At 42.1% G+C, this 14,528-nt stretch overlaps 1 protein-coding gene across 4 annotated transcripts in view; it reads left to right on the forward strand.

Annotated features, from left to right (window-relative positions):
• Positions 1-293: 293 nt before the first annotated feature.
• Positions 294-14,528, forward strand: part of pde8b (phosphodiesterase 8B) — a 57,519-nt gene continuing 43,284 nt past the window's right edge. The window contains exons 1-2 of one of the 4 annotated variants that reach the window (XM_035521257.2): positions 294-758; positions 13,381-13,437. In XM_035521257.2, coding sequence (XP_035377150.1) covers positions 699-758; positions 13,381-13,437 — 117 coding nt within the window. In that variant the 5' untranslated portion in view covers positions 294-698. The other 3 variants (XM_081704046.1, XM_035521258.2, XM_081704045.1) reach the window with 3 other exon arrangements.

The raw sequence follows: 14,528 nt of genomic DNA on the forward strand, positions 1-14,528 counted from the left end.
TCTGCTCCCCAATCAATTTGTTTTCCCTGCCACACCTGTTTCAGCTAAAGCTAATTAACTGTCCGCTAGGTTGAATGCGGATTGCTAGACTTCAGGGCAGCACTAAATTCTGCCGGGTAGAAAGTGTACTGCAGCGCAGCTGAACGTAGCGGCGTAAGACTGCGGCCTATATCCACCTGCGGAAGGTTATTGTTTCTTGCCTTAAGCACTATATCGGCGAACAGCAGTCGCAGGCCAAAAGTCTCCTCACGTGGGACCGCCGATAAATCTCTCTGTGTTGGTGTTGGGTTGCTCTGGTAGCCCGCTTTGTCGAGGGGTGAACTTGCTGTACGCGTGGACCTGCTGTGTTGCTTTGAGTGTGCGGACATTTCTGCCTCAAGCTCGGACACCCGTTTCCACAGTGTTCATATGTACTTTGCATATAATCGTTTTTATCTATATTCCTGAGGTGTTTACACGTCAGTCGCGGGGGCACAAAAATAGATCGGCGGCGCTAGGACCGCGCGGGCAGACCAAGGCCACCACTGCGCGATACTTGTGGGGGTGAAAAGTTGTGACACAAACTCGGAAAGTTCCTGTTCAGGTTGAGTGCGTCGCTATTCGGGGAGAATGGTGGAGGAAACTCCTGTCGGTGAAGTTTTATTACGCAACTTGTGGAATTGACACTAAAAGCACCACTCGTACCGGGCATTAAAGAAATGAGTATACTCACGGTCACACGAAGTGAGAGCGAGCTATTAAATGGACCCTTGAGAAAGGTAAGATTAGTTATTTATCGACGTTGAAATCAGGTTCGTTCTGTTGATAAAAATCTTGCTTAAAATCGGGTTAATTTGGGGCAACGGACAAGAAACGGCAATTAGACAAATATTGTTTTTAAGAAAGTCGAGCTAAAATTGGTTGACAAATATTTGTATGTACATAAGTCAGTGTCCCATGTTATAAATCGGGTTTCTACTAAGATTATACAAACTCCCGTTATATTTTATATAGGTGTGTAATTTCAAAAAAATCCTGTTCGCACGTGTTTTGGCCCGGCCTTAAAGGATTCTGTTTTTGGAATTAGTCCGTTATTCGGCAGGGAGTTTGCGCCCCCTTACCTGAAGATGAATACCGACCGACCGGCCTCACAGCGCGTCCGCTGCCTGCACGGTGCGGAGTCTAGTGTAGGTTGTTTCCGAGTGTCGATGGGGAAGACAACAGGTCATTACCAGCATCCTGAGGTCATGGAATTTTCTGTCTTCTTTTGGATCTTCATTTAAATGTCCATTCTTTCGCTGTCTATGTTGAATTTCGTTATATAGTTTTAGCTTTTAATATAACGTGAATAATGGCCTGTGTAACACCACTATTAAGAGAGCTACAGCGTAATTAAACTAAACGGAACTGCATCTTTCCGCCAGGGGGCAGTCACGGATGTATGTTTAAATAGGGGAAACGTCGCCTCAGGTCCAGCCGTGATTAGACTGAGTAGCAAGGGTTGATTTTTGTATCACGCTTGACGGTCATCTTGTTGCATTGTAGCCAGAAACAACAGTCCTTGGAACACGACGAAAATATGTCGGTCAAGGGCAAGCAAGCTGCTTCTCAGATGACGGCGTATTTTGGTGGGGGTTTTGGGGGGGGGGCGTGTCCCCATTAATTCCTGTTCACACTACTCGTAGAATATGTTAGATTGGTGGTGCGAGCGGTTTCTTGCCCACAAGTGGAAATGAAACCTACACCAGTGATTTGGCCAGAGTAAAGGCGGCAGAAATACGCAGTTAATCAGGAGAGCCCCTACCGGAGATTCTAAATTAAAGAAAGCTGTGTTTGGTTTTTTTATGTACTTGTTTTAAATACCCCACAAAGACTCTGAGCATAGAAAGTTGTATGCATACAAAAATGAACCGGATTCCTTTTTCCGCGAAAAAAAAAAAACTTGGGCATGTGCGCAGGTCTGTGCCAGTTTCTAATAGGAATTGTACAGGCTAGGTCTTTCACAGTTCTAGAAGTTTACCAGCACTTTACCGATAGCGTGGGATTGGCCGACGTATAAATGCATTTGAGACCTTTCTACAGCTGCATTGTTAAAGGCAGCAGCTGTTCGACCTATAAACGCCTCGAACGCCGAGCTACCAGATCCTGTGTGCAAATATCGAGCTTACTGTCGTGTTTACTGGACTAAAATCATGCTTTAAAACAGGTAAACTGTTAAACGACAGATGTTGAGATTAATACATGGCAGATAGTAATAAGAAAAAAATAATCGTATAACTATACCTTTATTGAATAAAAATATTATGTAGTTTGATTACCTTCCGCACATTGTCATGTTATCCTCAAACGGGGCATCATTTTCCTTGGACAAAATTTCGAGGACAAAAGCTGATCTGCACTTGCAGATCACCGTGGGTTTCGGTCTCGTTCCCAGTGTTCTGCGCTAAAGGCAGGTATTTAATCTGGAGACTATTTCGCTCATTTCGAAAGGCTACACAAATTAGTTTTAGTACGTGCATCGAGAACCTGCCGCAAGTTTATATTCAATGATCTGAAACTAAAACTTTAAGTGTCGATAGTTCATAAAAACGAAACTTCAAGAATATGGTAAATTCTTCGACTTTTATTCAACTTCTGTAGTTTTTGTTCTTTTGGTTTTTTTCTTTGGTTTTGTAAAAGTACTCAACACATCCAGGAGCTATGATTGTGGGAGATGTTTGTTTAAAAACATGTACGGCTGGAACAGGAACTCGATTAAATGAGTTGCCAGTTACTTTATAAGCAGCTTAGTGTGACAATGTATGAAAGTGATTAAATTTCATTTTCCGAAATCTAGGCTACTAATACAGGTGTAAATACAACCTACTTAATCGAGTTAAACTCAGAAACATGTTAGTTTATAGGCCTACTCCCACCTGTGGACAAGATCTTTTCATTAGGCTATCAAATATTTTAAACTCATTTGTTTTGCTTCTCATAAACAGGCTACCTAAGTCTACATCTTATTTCAACATTTACTTTGTGTATTTTGAATCATCTGTTAGTTTTGACATTTTTAATGATGGGGGTAATGTAACCGGAACCATGTGTATATACCCCGCTTAACACGCGCGCACACACACACACACACGGGGATAGTCATTCCTGCATTAATCGGTGCTGTTTGAAAGGGGAGCTGTTCACGTGACCAGAGAGCTCATTACAGACGCCTCCGTGTGTCCAGTGCTGGTGGTGACGGATTCTCCAGCCGACAGACTAATGTATGCTTGTAGCGTGCAGAACCGGCCACACGGACCGGACTGCTCCATGATACCCTTATTACCAGATAGTTACAATGCCTTCGGACCGGATTTATTATAGATGATAGTGTAATGTTTGAACTAGAGCAAGAAGGGTTTCCTTTGGGGGAAAAAAGCTGATTTTTCTTATTGTTTTCCATCTGGGAAATGGCACAACAGCGATTGTGCAGATGTGCGCCGTCTACGCGCATCTTCTGAATGTGAGATACTAGTTGAGTCGCGGGGACTGCACAAGATGTGTATCTCGAGATTGATGAGGTAGATGGAGCATCATCTGAGTTGTTATTGATGTGAGTGAGCGGACCAAGCGGTGGCAGGACAGCTGCAACTGTAGGAATCATCAGCCGATGTGCCGAGGGAGCGGTAGCGTGACAGCGGCCAGGCAGCGGTGGTGGTACCCGGGGACTAGCAGAGACAGCTGGAGGAAACTGTATTATCTGTTCTCTGGCTTTGCCCATTGTGCGCTGCTTCACGGGCACTATGGGTTGCGCTCCCAGCATCCACGTCTCCCAAAGCGGCGTGATCTACTGCCGCGATTCGGACGAGTCGAACTCGCCGCACCAGACTACCACGATCTCTCAGGGCACCGCGACCACCTTGCACGGCCTCTTTATAAAAACTGACGCGGCGGACACTATTCCCTCCGTGATTGCGTACCAGAGCAGGCACACACGGAACAACTCCGAAAGGGAACGCAGGAAAAATAGTGATCACATCTGCATCGAAGCCGAGACCCAAACCAGCCACACCAGCGTTAAGGTTTGTGCCAAGCGCGACCACCGCGATATGCTTGGATTCTTATTGATTCTCGCCGTTTAACCATCATCAGGCTTCAGTATTGGCTTGGAAGCCTTTAACAGTGGCTGGTACCCGTACATTTCAAAGGGGCTGGGTTTACCCCCGCCCCCAAATATAACCCGCCTGTACCTGTGGGTGTATGCTATTTATTTAGACATCCTTCTGCCTTCAGTCCTGTATTCTGCAAAACCCTGCTGGCAGGTTTCAAGGAAGGAAGCAGGCCCAGTCTTGTTATGATCAATATGTTTATGCAATTTTTTTTGTATCAAAATTGCAATGCAAAGTGTGGCTCAAACATGGTGATGTAAAATCAGGTTAGTGCAGAGTTTCCCAGTGGCATCCACATACTATGCACTTTGTTGGCCATGACGGTGTTATCCAAACCCACTGCATGCTGGGAGGACGTGCTAGGAGCTCCACTGCTAATAACTGACACATTTTCTGCGTCTCAGTTGTCAAAGCTCTGTGAGCTATATTCACCAGTAGTTAGTTTGGGCCTAAGTTGTTTAAAATATTAAACAGTTTACTGTAGTTTGGTGTTTTACTCTGAATACATGCCGCCATCACCAAAAGATTGAGACTCTTGGGCTTCCATTGTATGACATTTAAAAGAAAATGAGAAGAAAATGAGGCAAAAAAAAAACAAACCTGTATATACGGCTCAGTCTATACACTGCAGTGGCAGCATCGCTTGTGCGTGTGTGTGTCTGTATGTGAGTGAGTGAGAGAAAAAGAGATGAAAAAGTACTGTCTATGAGTAGATTGCAAGTTTTAAGTTTAATTTTTACTTGTCTTTTAATTGCTTATTTTATTTCTGAATCCACCCATTATTAAAAACCGAAAATAAAGTACTGACCTAAATCTTCTAAGTAAATGTGAGACACACGTTGGCTCTTTTTTTTGTTTTGTTCATATTCTTTTTTTTTTTTTTTTGACTCAGAGTAGTCTCTGTCCCTAGTGGGGGTCAGGCTTTGTGGGTGAGAGAACATGAGTTTGCATATGTCCCTGAAAGAGGTCTGGTTTAAAGCCTGTTTTCATATCCACATCATGAGCTGGGTGTGTGTGTGTGTGTTTACCCCTCTGGCTTAGAGCTCTGCAGGGGGTGAACAATCACATGCAAATAGGATGATAAGACTCAGACTGACCCAACACACACGCAATTTATTATGTGTGTTGTGCCGGGAGTGAGGCGGGAGAGGTCAATGGATCCGCGACTAGCATAATGAATATAAAGAATTTCTGAATAGCCAAGTTTTAAGATGAACTCTACCAGCACAGCCCTACACTGGTTTGCAGCCTAGCAGGCAGCTATGTGGTGACAGGTTCGAACCTTGACTCAGATGCACTCTAAGCAGCCATGAATCACACGAGAAGTGAGTGATTTCATGAGCAGAAAAGCATTGCAGATGCCAAACGGCTGAGCAAAAAGACCTCAGTGCAGGCTTGCAGCATAGGCTTCTACATTTGGGAGAGTCGACATTAAGCATCTTGGGTGACGGTGAGAACTCTTTAAAGGAACATATGGAATTTTTTTGCAATTTTCTATTCAGATACACCCAGAGACAAGCACATGGTAATTGGTTTTTGCACCGAGCAATTTTAGAAGGTTTTCTGAAATAAAAAGACACCTTACCAGTAAAAGGGCATTGTTGAAGTTTTCCACTAGTGGAGAGTGATGGGAAAACCACTCCTGTTAGAGGTGAATTCCCCCCCCCCCCCACGCACACACGTGTCATGGAAGCTGCTGAAGGACTCTATGACAGGTGAGAGATGTCCTCTCCCCATATTCAGCAATTCGGTGACACGCAAGGCCATGACATCGTGGCCCTGTGTCTGTGGTTTCCATGGCAGCTATGCTGTGCTGGGGGGGGGTGACACAGTAACATGTATCACAGTAAAACATATCCCTCACTGACCCTCTGAGAGTGAGGGTGGGACACAGTAGTATGAAATGCACAGTAATATGAAATATACAGTAATGTGAAATATACAGGAATATGATATCTCACACTTGTGCACACACCCAACCTCTCCAGTGGGTGGTTTTTACTGGGATGTTGGTATTGGGTGTTGAATATTACAGGGTCTAGGGACTACAGCCAATCTCGTAGGCTCATGGGCTCTTTTGGATCAGATTCTGGTTCTCTCGCTCTCTGAGAAATGGAAATGAATGTTTGGTTAACAGGCGCATTCTACAGGTGCAGTTTATGTGCTGGTGCTCAACAAAAGTTCAGAAGTCAAAGGTCACTCATTAGTGGTTGTGTTGTTGATGATGCTTTTGAATGTACAACATGACCGCGCACTACAGAGAGAACATTTACACTGTCCTCTGCAGCCTGTGTGTGTGAGGAAAATTGAACTGAGCTGTGTAATAAGGATGGAACATGGCCACCTATATTGGTTGCTATGGTTTCCAGGTGTGTGTGATTGTCTCTGGTATATTGATTTTTAGCAGCATGTTCACATGTGGATGTGTGTGTGTGTGTAAAGAGTGAGTGAGGGAAAATTTTGTATATGTAAGTTTCCCTTTAGCCAAAGCCTGCAGTTTCTCACAAGGGCTTTGTTTGGAGTTGCTGGCCATCTGTGATCATGTGAATTTGGACCCTGCTTTTGGTCCATTTCATTATTTTGTAACCCATCAGCACACACACAGGCTGATGAAGTAATTAATAGTGATGTGTGTCTTAAATTATTGTGAATTCTTTAGATCGCACTCTCTCTCTCTCTCTCTCTCTCTCTCTCTCTCTCTCTCTCTCTCTCTCTCTCTCTCTCCATCTCTCTCTATGGCAGATGTATTATTCAATAGCTATTCAGCATTCATTTGTTGTCAGTTTGTAAATGTTAAATTATCTCTATCTTTGTCATTTATTTACGTCAAGAATGAGAGAAAGACACAACTGGCCGATCCCATTGACCTCTGTGTGTGTGTGTGTGTGTGTGTGTGTGTGTTAGACACATGTATTGTGTCAGTATTATGCATATGTCTATGTCATGATGCAGGCACTCAGGTTATGATAGAAGGAGTACAAGTCTCTGCATGCCAACAGTCCCAGATGAGGTCTCGCACCCATGTGTCCTCTGTGGGTGGATGCAGACATGTGACTGTAGAAGTGCAGGAGCCTCTGTTGACAGAGTAGGGAGCAGGAGTGCTGGTTTTTGGAATGTGTGTAGTTCTGGAGGCAGGTCTGCGTACTCTATTGATATTGTGGCGTGTAGTGTGATTTGTGTCTTGTGTGTTTATTTATGTGAATTTCAAATGTGAAAAATGTATGAAAACCAGAGAAATAAAAAGGTAATCTACCTTGTCAGAATGTGTAAGGCAGTCTTTTTAAAAAAGCACTTTTCCAAAGCCTGCATGTTTCATATATTAAAACTGAAAGGGTAAAAACATTTCTTATGGATCCTGAGAACCAAAAGAATACATTAGGCTTAGGATTCAAAAATTCAAATTCTTTATATAGGCAGTTACATACATATTCACTTAACATATGTATTTCCTTTATGTCTTTAAAATTCATATAAACACCCATTGGGTATGCGTATGTATGGTAGTGTTTATCAAGTATCTGTGTCATGATACTAGAGAGGAAGTCCTCTGCCATTGTTGCCAAGATTTCTGACATTAGAGTCTATCAGTTCTGTGCTGACCTTTGACCTGTGAACCCACTGAACCAGACTTTTATCGGGCTGATGGGGAAGACACTCCATAAGAAGCAGAAAAGCATGCGAGAAACCCACAACACCTACTTCACTGCAGTAGAAACCCAAGGAAACCCCATGATCTACATAGTTTAGTGTCTCATACACCTCATTCAATCAATCTGATCATTATCATGCCCTTTTGTGAGCTGAGATGTGCCTGAGAAGAGAGAGCACCAAAGTGTGTAGTGTAAATGTAGGCCAATGAAAAGCATTCTACTGATTTCTGACAGGGTAGTGACCTGTGCTTGTTAGCTCAACTCACAAATGAGCATCACAGGCAGTGACATCATCACTGACTGATGATCAGGGCTTCATCGAATGTGTGTGCTGGATCTCGTCATTAGCAGTATGTTGGTGTGTCTGAAATAAGTGACGTTGTGTTGTAGTAATGAGCAAAGTGTTTATGTATCTACAGTTGATGTCCGTGTTTCAAATAATGTGTTTGTGCCTGTTGCATATGTCTGAAATGTGAGCATACGAAACCCAAGTATTTTAAAGGACAAACTGCGTAATTTAAGAACATTTCCTGACAGTTTTCCTCCATATTGAGAGACAATCTGAATGGCATTTTTTTCTGATATTTGGTATTGTTTTAATCATACACAGACCTAAATGGCTGTACTGAACTACAGCAAATCTATAGATCTACATTTTACTGATAATATAGTCTTAAGCAAACATATGGGTCATGACATCAGCATGTTGTACCTTTCCACAGAGGGGTGTGGGTGTGGGTGTGTGTTTGTGCCCATATTGGACTCTGTTCCTCAGAACGGTCTATTCCTGGCACATATGCCAAGCCGATCTGCATCAATACAGAGCTCATGCTGCTGCCAGCCCATCTCATCTGGGAGGCTAAATTTAGAAGAGGCTGATTTTATCATGCCCCCTGTGCCGTGTGAAGGGGTGGCTTTGTTTGATGTGTGTGTGTGTGTGTGTGTGTGTGTGTATGAGCATGTGACTGAGCGGTGGCACATAGACAGTGTGCCATAAGCAGGAGGAGTGCATGTGTGTGAACTTTTTTTTAATCTCATTGTAGGGCCAGTATATGCCCATGATGATATGAAGTCAAATTATTTGTATATTTTGTGGATATCATCTTGAGTTTCTTTTTTTTAACTGAGATTTTAATTTAAATTAATAGAACAATGAAATTCATGAGATTTTACTGAGGTTAAGGACAGAGATATGTTTAGATATAGCAATATGTAGATGCAGTAATGAATTCTTCAACTGTATAAGTGTAACCCTCAGTTGCTTGAATTGCACTCAGTCACAGTTGTCGATTTGGACAAAAGCGTCTGTTAAATTCCATATATTTGTAAATGTGCAACACAAAAAAATCTAGGCGCACCGGGAGAGAGAAACAGAGAGGTGTGGCTGTGTGGGGGTTAGGCTTTGAGAAATATGCTCAGAGAATAACATATTTCTAAATGGGGTTTATAGATGTGCTTTTCTTATATATCCCCATGTATACACATGAGTTACTTTACCTGACTTTATGCTATTTAACTTGACTTGCATTTTATGGTATTTAGAATGGTATTGTAAATGCAGGTATTATTCATATGAGTGTCAGTGAAACGCTTGTTTGCAGCATATGCTATCCTATCTTTTTTCAATCTTAGGGAAAGTCTCTTAGAAAGACCACTGAGCTGGGGTCAGGATGGATATAATGTATATACCTGGTTAAGCGATTATTTGAATTTTTAAGAAATGTGCCCATTGAAATATCATATTTATATTATATGTTTTGTGCAAAAACCAAGATAATGAAAGCTAAAGTTTCATTGCTGTCAGTCATACATTCATATTTTACATTTTCATTTGAAGCCACAAACCCAATGACAAACCCAAGTTTGCTTAATATCCTTCATGAAATCACTTCAAAATTTGACAAAAGCTGATATATTCACCACAAAGTTCACAGTACTCACACAAAATTTCAACTATCAGGTATGATGGTAACCCAAAGTCAGGGAAATAAAACATAATTGTAAAAAAACTAATTCCCATTTAGCACATGATGGCACCATTTTTCATTAACATCCAAATGAAGTCATTAGGCTTGGGAAACTGTAGCAATCTTTGATTAAATTAAATATTGGCAAAACTTTAGATTAAATATTTAGGTTTACAGTTATGCAAGTAGTCCAGAACGTGTGAATTCCTATAGGAGTTACCTACCTACCTACAGTTACCTACCTTTTTGATAAGAGAACCAAGAATGCACAAGGAATCAGTATAACTCATTTAGTAACAGATGCTATGTTCACATTACCAGGCTAAAGTTACTCAAATTTTATTTTATTTTTTTGCCTTAACCAAGCCTCCACTACAGATGAAGCATTAACAAGCATTAACTTTAGGATCATGGCTGTTTCTGTTGAATCCACTTTGATTGTTTACCTCCCAGCATGTGACGTGAAGCATTGTTTCGGATTTGAGTCACTTTGGCCACATTCACACAGCAGGTAAAAATGGCCCAAATCTGATTTTCTTACCAAATCTATTTTTTAGGCTGTTCACAATATCTTTTTAATGTGATCTATAGCCAACACGAGTCTGAACAGATTACACTGCTGAACTGACCCTAATAAATTTGAACAGATCACACTGCTAAGCTCACCAGCACGAGTCTGAACAGATCACACTGCTAAACTGACCACATAAGTCTGAACAGATCACACCGCTCATAAATTGACCCGTATGTGCAAAAGAATGATACTTCACGTGGCCTGCACATCCAAAGGAACACAATATCATGTGCTGCAAATTCAGAAACAAACAAACTATCATGAGAATATGTAACAGCTGTGATAAGTGCCTTCTAATTTTGTTTTTACAAAAACATCACTCCTAATGCTTATAAGGTCTGTTACCTCACTATCTCACTGCTGAAATCTTCCCTTGCTGATGTTTCTGTCTTTCATTCCCAGCAGTGTGAAATTATAACTGATGTTTAGCTGGATTGATGTAAAGTCACAGGCATTCCAATCTGGCTGTTCAGACTGAGCCACATTGCCATGTATCAGATATATATCAGACTTTAGTTTTACATATGGAAGTGGGCCAAATCGTAATTGAAAATGTCAAATTCAGTGTGTGTTTTGCTTCCACCCTGCCATCTAAATGAAAATATATGTAGGAAAAGATTGGATTTGCGCCACTTTTACCTGCTGTGTGAACATACCCTAAATTTATCAAGAAGGCATTTAACTTCTGACTAGATGGATGTCTGTGTCTCTGTGGAAGACTCTTATTATATAATACGTAACATATATCTGTTGCATTACACTAGTAAATTTAACTGAATGGCCACTTTATTAGACACCTTCCCTTTCATGATTAGAGCGTCTATGTATGGAAGTAAGACACTTGATACCTGAGGGCAGTATATAATCATGTGAGCAACTTTTCAGTGGATCAGTTTCAGTGTGAATCCACATTAGGAAAATCGAGCGGTCTGATTTGACTTTGAACAAGGCAAGGTCATTGGTGATAGACTAGCCTGAGCCAATATCTCAAAAATGTGAAATGCTGGGTTGAGGGTATGAAGAGCATTCAGAGAATGGAGTGATCTGAGGAATAACATCCAGTGGTGTAAACAACTCATCAATGAAATGGATCAGTGGTGGATGTCAAGAATCATTCTGACGACTAGGTGTACAGTCAAGTAAACTGCTGCTGAATACAACACTGGTGCTCCAAGTAATGTGTCCGAATGCATCTGCACAGATGGAATATAACAACAGATGACCAGTTCGAGTGCCGTTGCTCTCTAAGATTCGAGTGTGCGCAGGAGCTCAACACGTGGATTACTGAGCAGTGGAAAAGCTACGCCTGGTCAGATGAATCCAGATTTCTGTTGCACCACACTGATGGGAGGAACAGAATTTGGCATAAGGGGCATGAGCCCTTCCTGTCAGGTGTCAACAGGCTGCCAGGGATGGAGCAGTAGTGTGGTGAATGTTTTCTTGGCACTTCCTGGGTCCTGCGATACCCGTGGATGGACATTTGGACAGTAGGGCTTACCTAGGCATCATGATTGACCATGTCCATCCCTTCATGGCAGCTGTTCAGCCTATAGTAGAAGGACACTTTCAGCAGGACAGTTCACCTTGCCAAAAGGGTCATATAGTCATGGATTGGCTCCTGGAACATGCCAGATTTCTCTGAGTTTTCCTTGTTTCCCTGGCCTTCACAGTCCCCAGAACTTCTACCTAATCTATAGGATTAACAGGCTGTTCAGAGCCTGTCAGTACCTCCATCTTAATTTGCAGCAACTTTGAGAATTAGTCCTCATGGACCAAGACTCCTGCAGAACGATTTCAACACCTAGTGGAATCTATACCACAATGAACTGTTCTGAAAGCCAAAGGAGGTCTAATGCGCTATATATATATATATATATATATATATATATATATATATATATATATATATATTACTAACAGAAACTATTCCTAAACGTATGCTTCAGTAACCTTAAGTAACCTTGGAACAGTTTAAAGGAATGGGATTAGAATAATAATAAAGGGTTTTTTTTCTCCTCATTCATTCTTTTTTTTCCTTCAGAGGCATTTACAGTGCTCCTCAGGGCAACTTTAGCATGATTTCAGCACGAGTACAGTAAGCCTGCTTTATATTCACACAGGTCTGAGACAGAGGGAGAGGAAAGGAGCTTTGAGGTGCCTCCTGTTTCAGCCGCAAGAATGCCAGCTCAGCAACACACTGGTGTTTTGATTTATTCATTTCCTCCTACATGCAGTCTGGTGCTTGTGTTGCCTTGGAGTTCTACACCACAAACAAACAAATACATTTGGACCATTCTGAAGGTTTCTGTTTGTTTGTGTCTGCGTCTTTGAGAGTGAGGGAAAAGCAAAAGGCATGTGCTATATCTGTTACAAGGTTCGGTTGAGGAGGTTATGTAAAGTGTGTGTGAGTGTGTGTGTGTGTGTGTGTGTGTGTGTGTGTGTGTGTGTGTGAGTGTGTGTGTGTGTGTGTGTGAGTGTGTGTGTGTGTGAGTGTGTGTGTGTGTGTGTGTGTGTGAGTGTGTGTGTGTGTGAGTGTGTGTGTGAGAGTGTGTGTGTATGTGTGTGAGAGTGTGTGTGTGAGTGTGTGTGTGAATGTGTGTGTGTGTGAGCAGCTTGCAGAGATAAGAAGTGATGACTGGGAGAGGTGAGGACATTTTGAGCCAAGCTGTCTGACATCAAAGCCGCAGTCTCGCAAGTGTTCCTTGTGCTTTTTTAAACTGCCCATGATATTATGATGACCTGCTTTCTTGCCTGACAAACAATCTCTTGTGTATGGAATGATTGAACAAAGCTCCTCTAATGCTGAGGCATGTGTGATAACTGGCCTGGTGGTAGGGCAAATCCCAGACAACATGGGATCCCACGTTTAGGTGGCATTTGAGTTCAAGCTGCAGTGGACTAGGTCAGGGGCCAGGCAGGCCGGTGGTATTATTCTTACGGGTCGGCAGTGTGGAAGCCTAAAACAGCAAGAATGGTAAAGGAAGATTACACAGATTAAAGTATTCTTCAGTTTATCTGATCATTTTTCTAACTTCTCTCTCATTGTCTCTCCCTGACTCACTCAGGTATCGGCTACAGAAGAATGTATCGGACCGATGCGGCTCACACAGGAACCCACACAGGTAGAGCCCTTCCACCCTCCTCCTTAAAGGTCGAAATTATGACTACTACTGACTTTCTCATCGCCACCCTGCAGGGAGATACGCCTGCATATGCATGTGAGAGAAAGCATTTGGTTGAAGGCTGAACGCATGCACGGAGGCATGTGTGTAGGGGTGTGGGTGTAAAGGAGTGTGTGTCTGGGGGAGGGTTTCAGGGCAGTAATGTCATTAAAGCTTTCGTTTTCTGAAGTCGTTATTATTAGAACATATTTGAATCCTGTTTAATTAGAATTACCTAGCTGCCTCTGTGTTCTGTAGTATATCATGCTTCCCCATCATCGGGGATCAGTCCACTTCCTGATTCTCATTTGATAGGGTTTAGGAGACCTTACTAATTTTGCAGAAGAGTGAGTGCCTGCGTTTAATCAGTTGAGCTCTCTGGTAATGTACGTGCACACTGGACCCATTCCTGCATTCTCGTAGCTACCAGACCGAAATGGGGCTGCAGCATCTCTGGATCAGTATATGCAAATTGTGATCTCATTAAATGTTGCTGGTCACATCACTATAAGAAGAGTATTGCTACACTGGAGCATGACTGTGAAAATATATTTCAACTTTTTAAAAATGTTCAGTTCAAATTGTTCGCTTCTAATCAAATAGCATGTGTGTGTGGGTGGGTGGGTGGTTGACTGCTGCTTGGTGTTTTGTTTCATTCATTTTATCACTGTGTGTGTACAAATATTACACACACTGGTTCTTTCTCCTACAAATTCAGAAGCATTTTGCTTGCACAGCTGATGAGCGGCCTCTGACTAAAACATTCTGTTTCTCTTGAGACCTTGGGTTCCTCACTGCTATTTTAAGATATATAAAATCAGCCAATCATACAGCATCAGCTCAGTGCATTTAGACATGTAAACATGGTTAAGATGACAAAGTGTTTGAGTGTTTTATGAGTGTTTGTGTGTGTGTATGAATGCCCAATGATGGCTACCCTAATAAAGTTGTCCTAGTGAGAGTGTATGTATGGATGATTGTGTGTCTGCATGTCCAGTGGTGGATGTTGCTCTGTCCTGGGTGTTGTCCTCTCTCCCTCTCTGCACCTGATT

This window comes from Electrophorus electricus, chromosome 21, assembly GCF_041902795.1.
Source record: "Electrophorus electricus isolate QZ-2024a chromosome 21, ASM4190279v1, whole genome shotgun sequence".
Taxonomy (NCBI): domain Eukaryota; kingdom Metazoa; phylum Chordata; class Actinopteri; order Gymnotiformes; family Gymnotidae; genus Electrophorus; species Electrophorus electricus.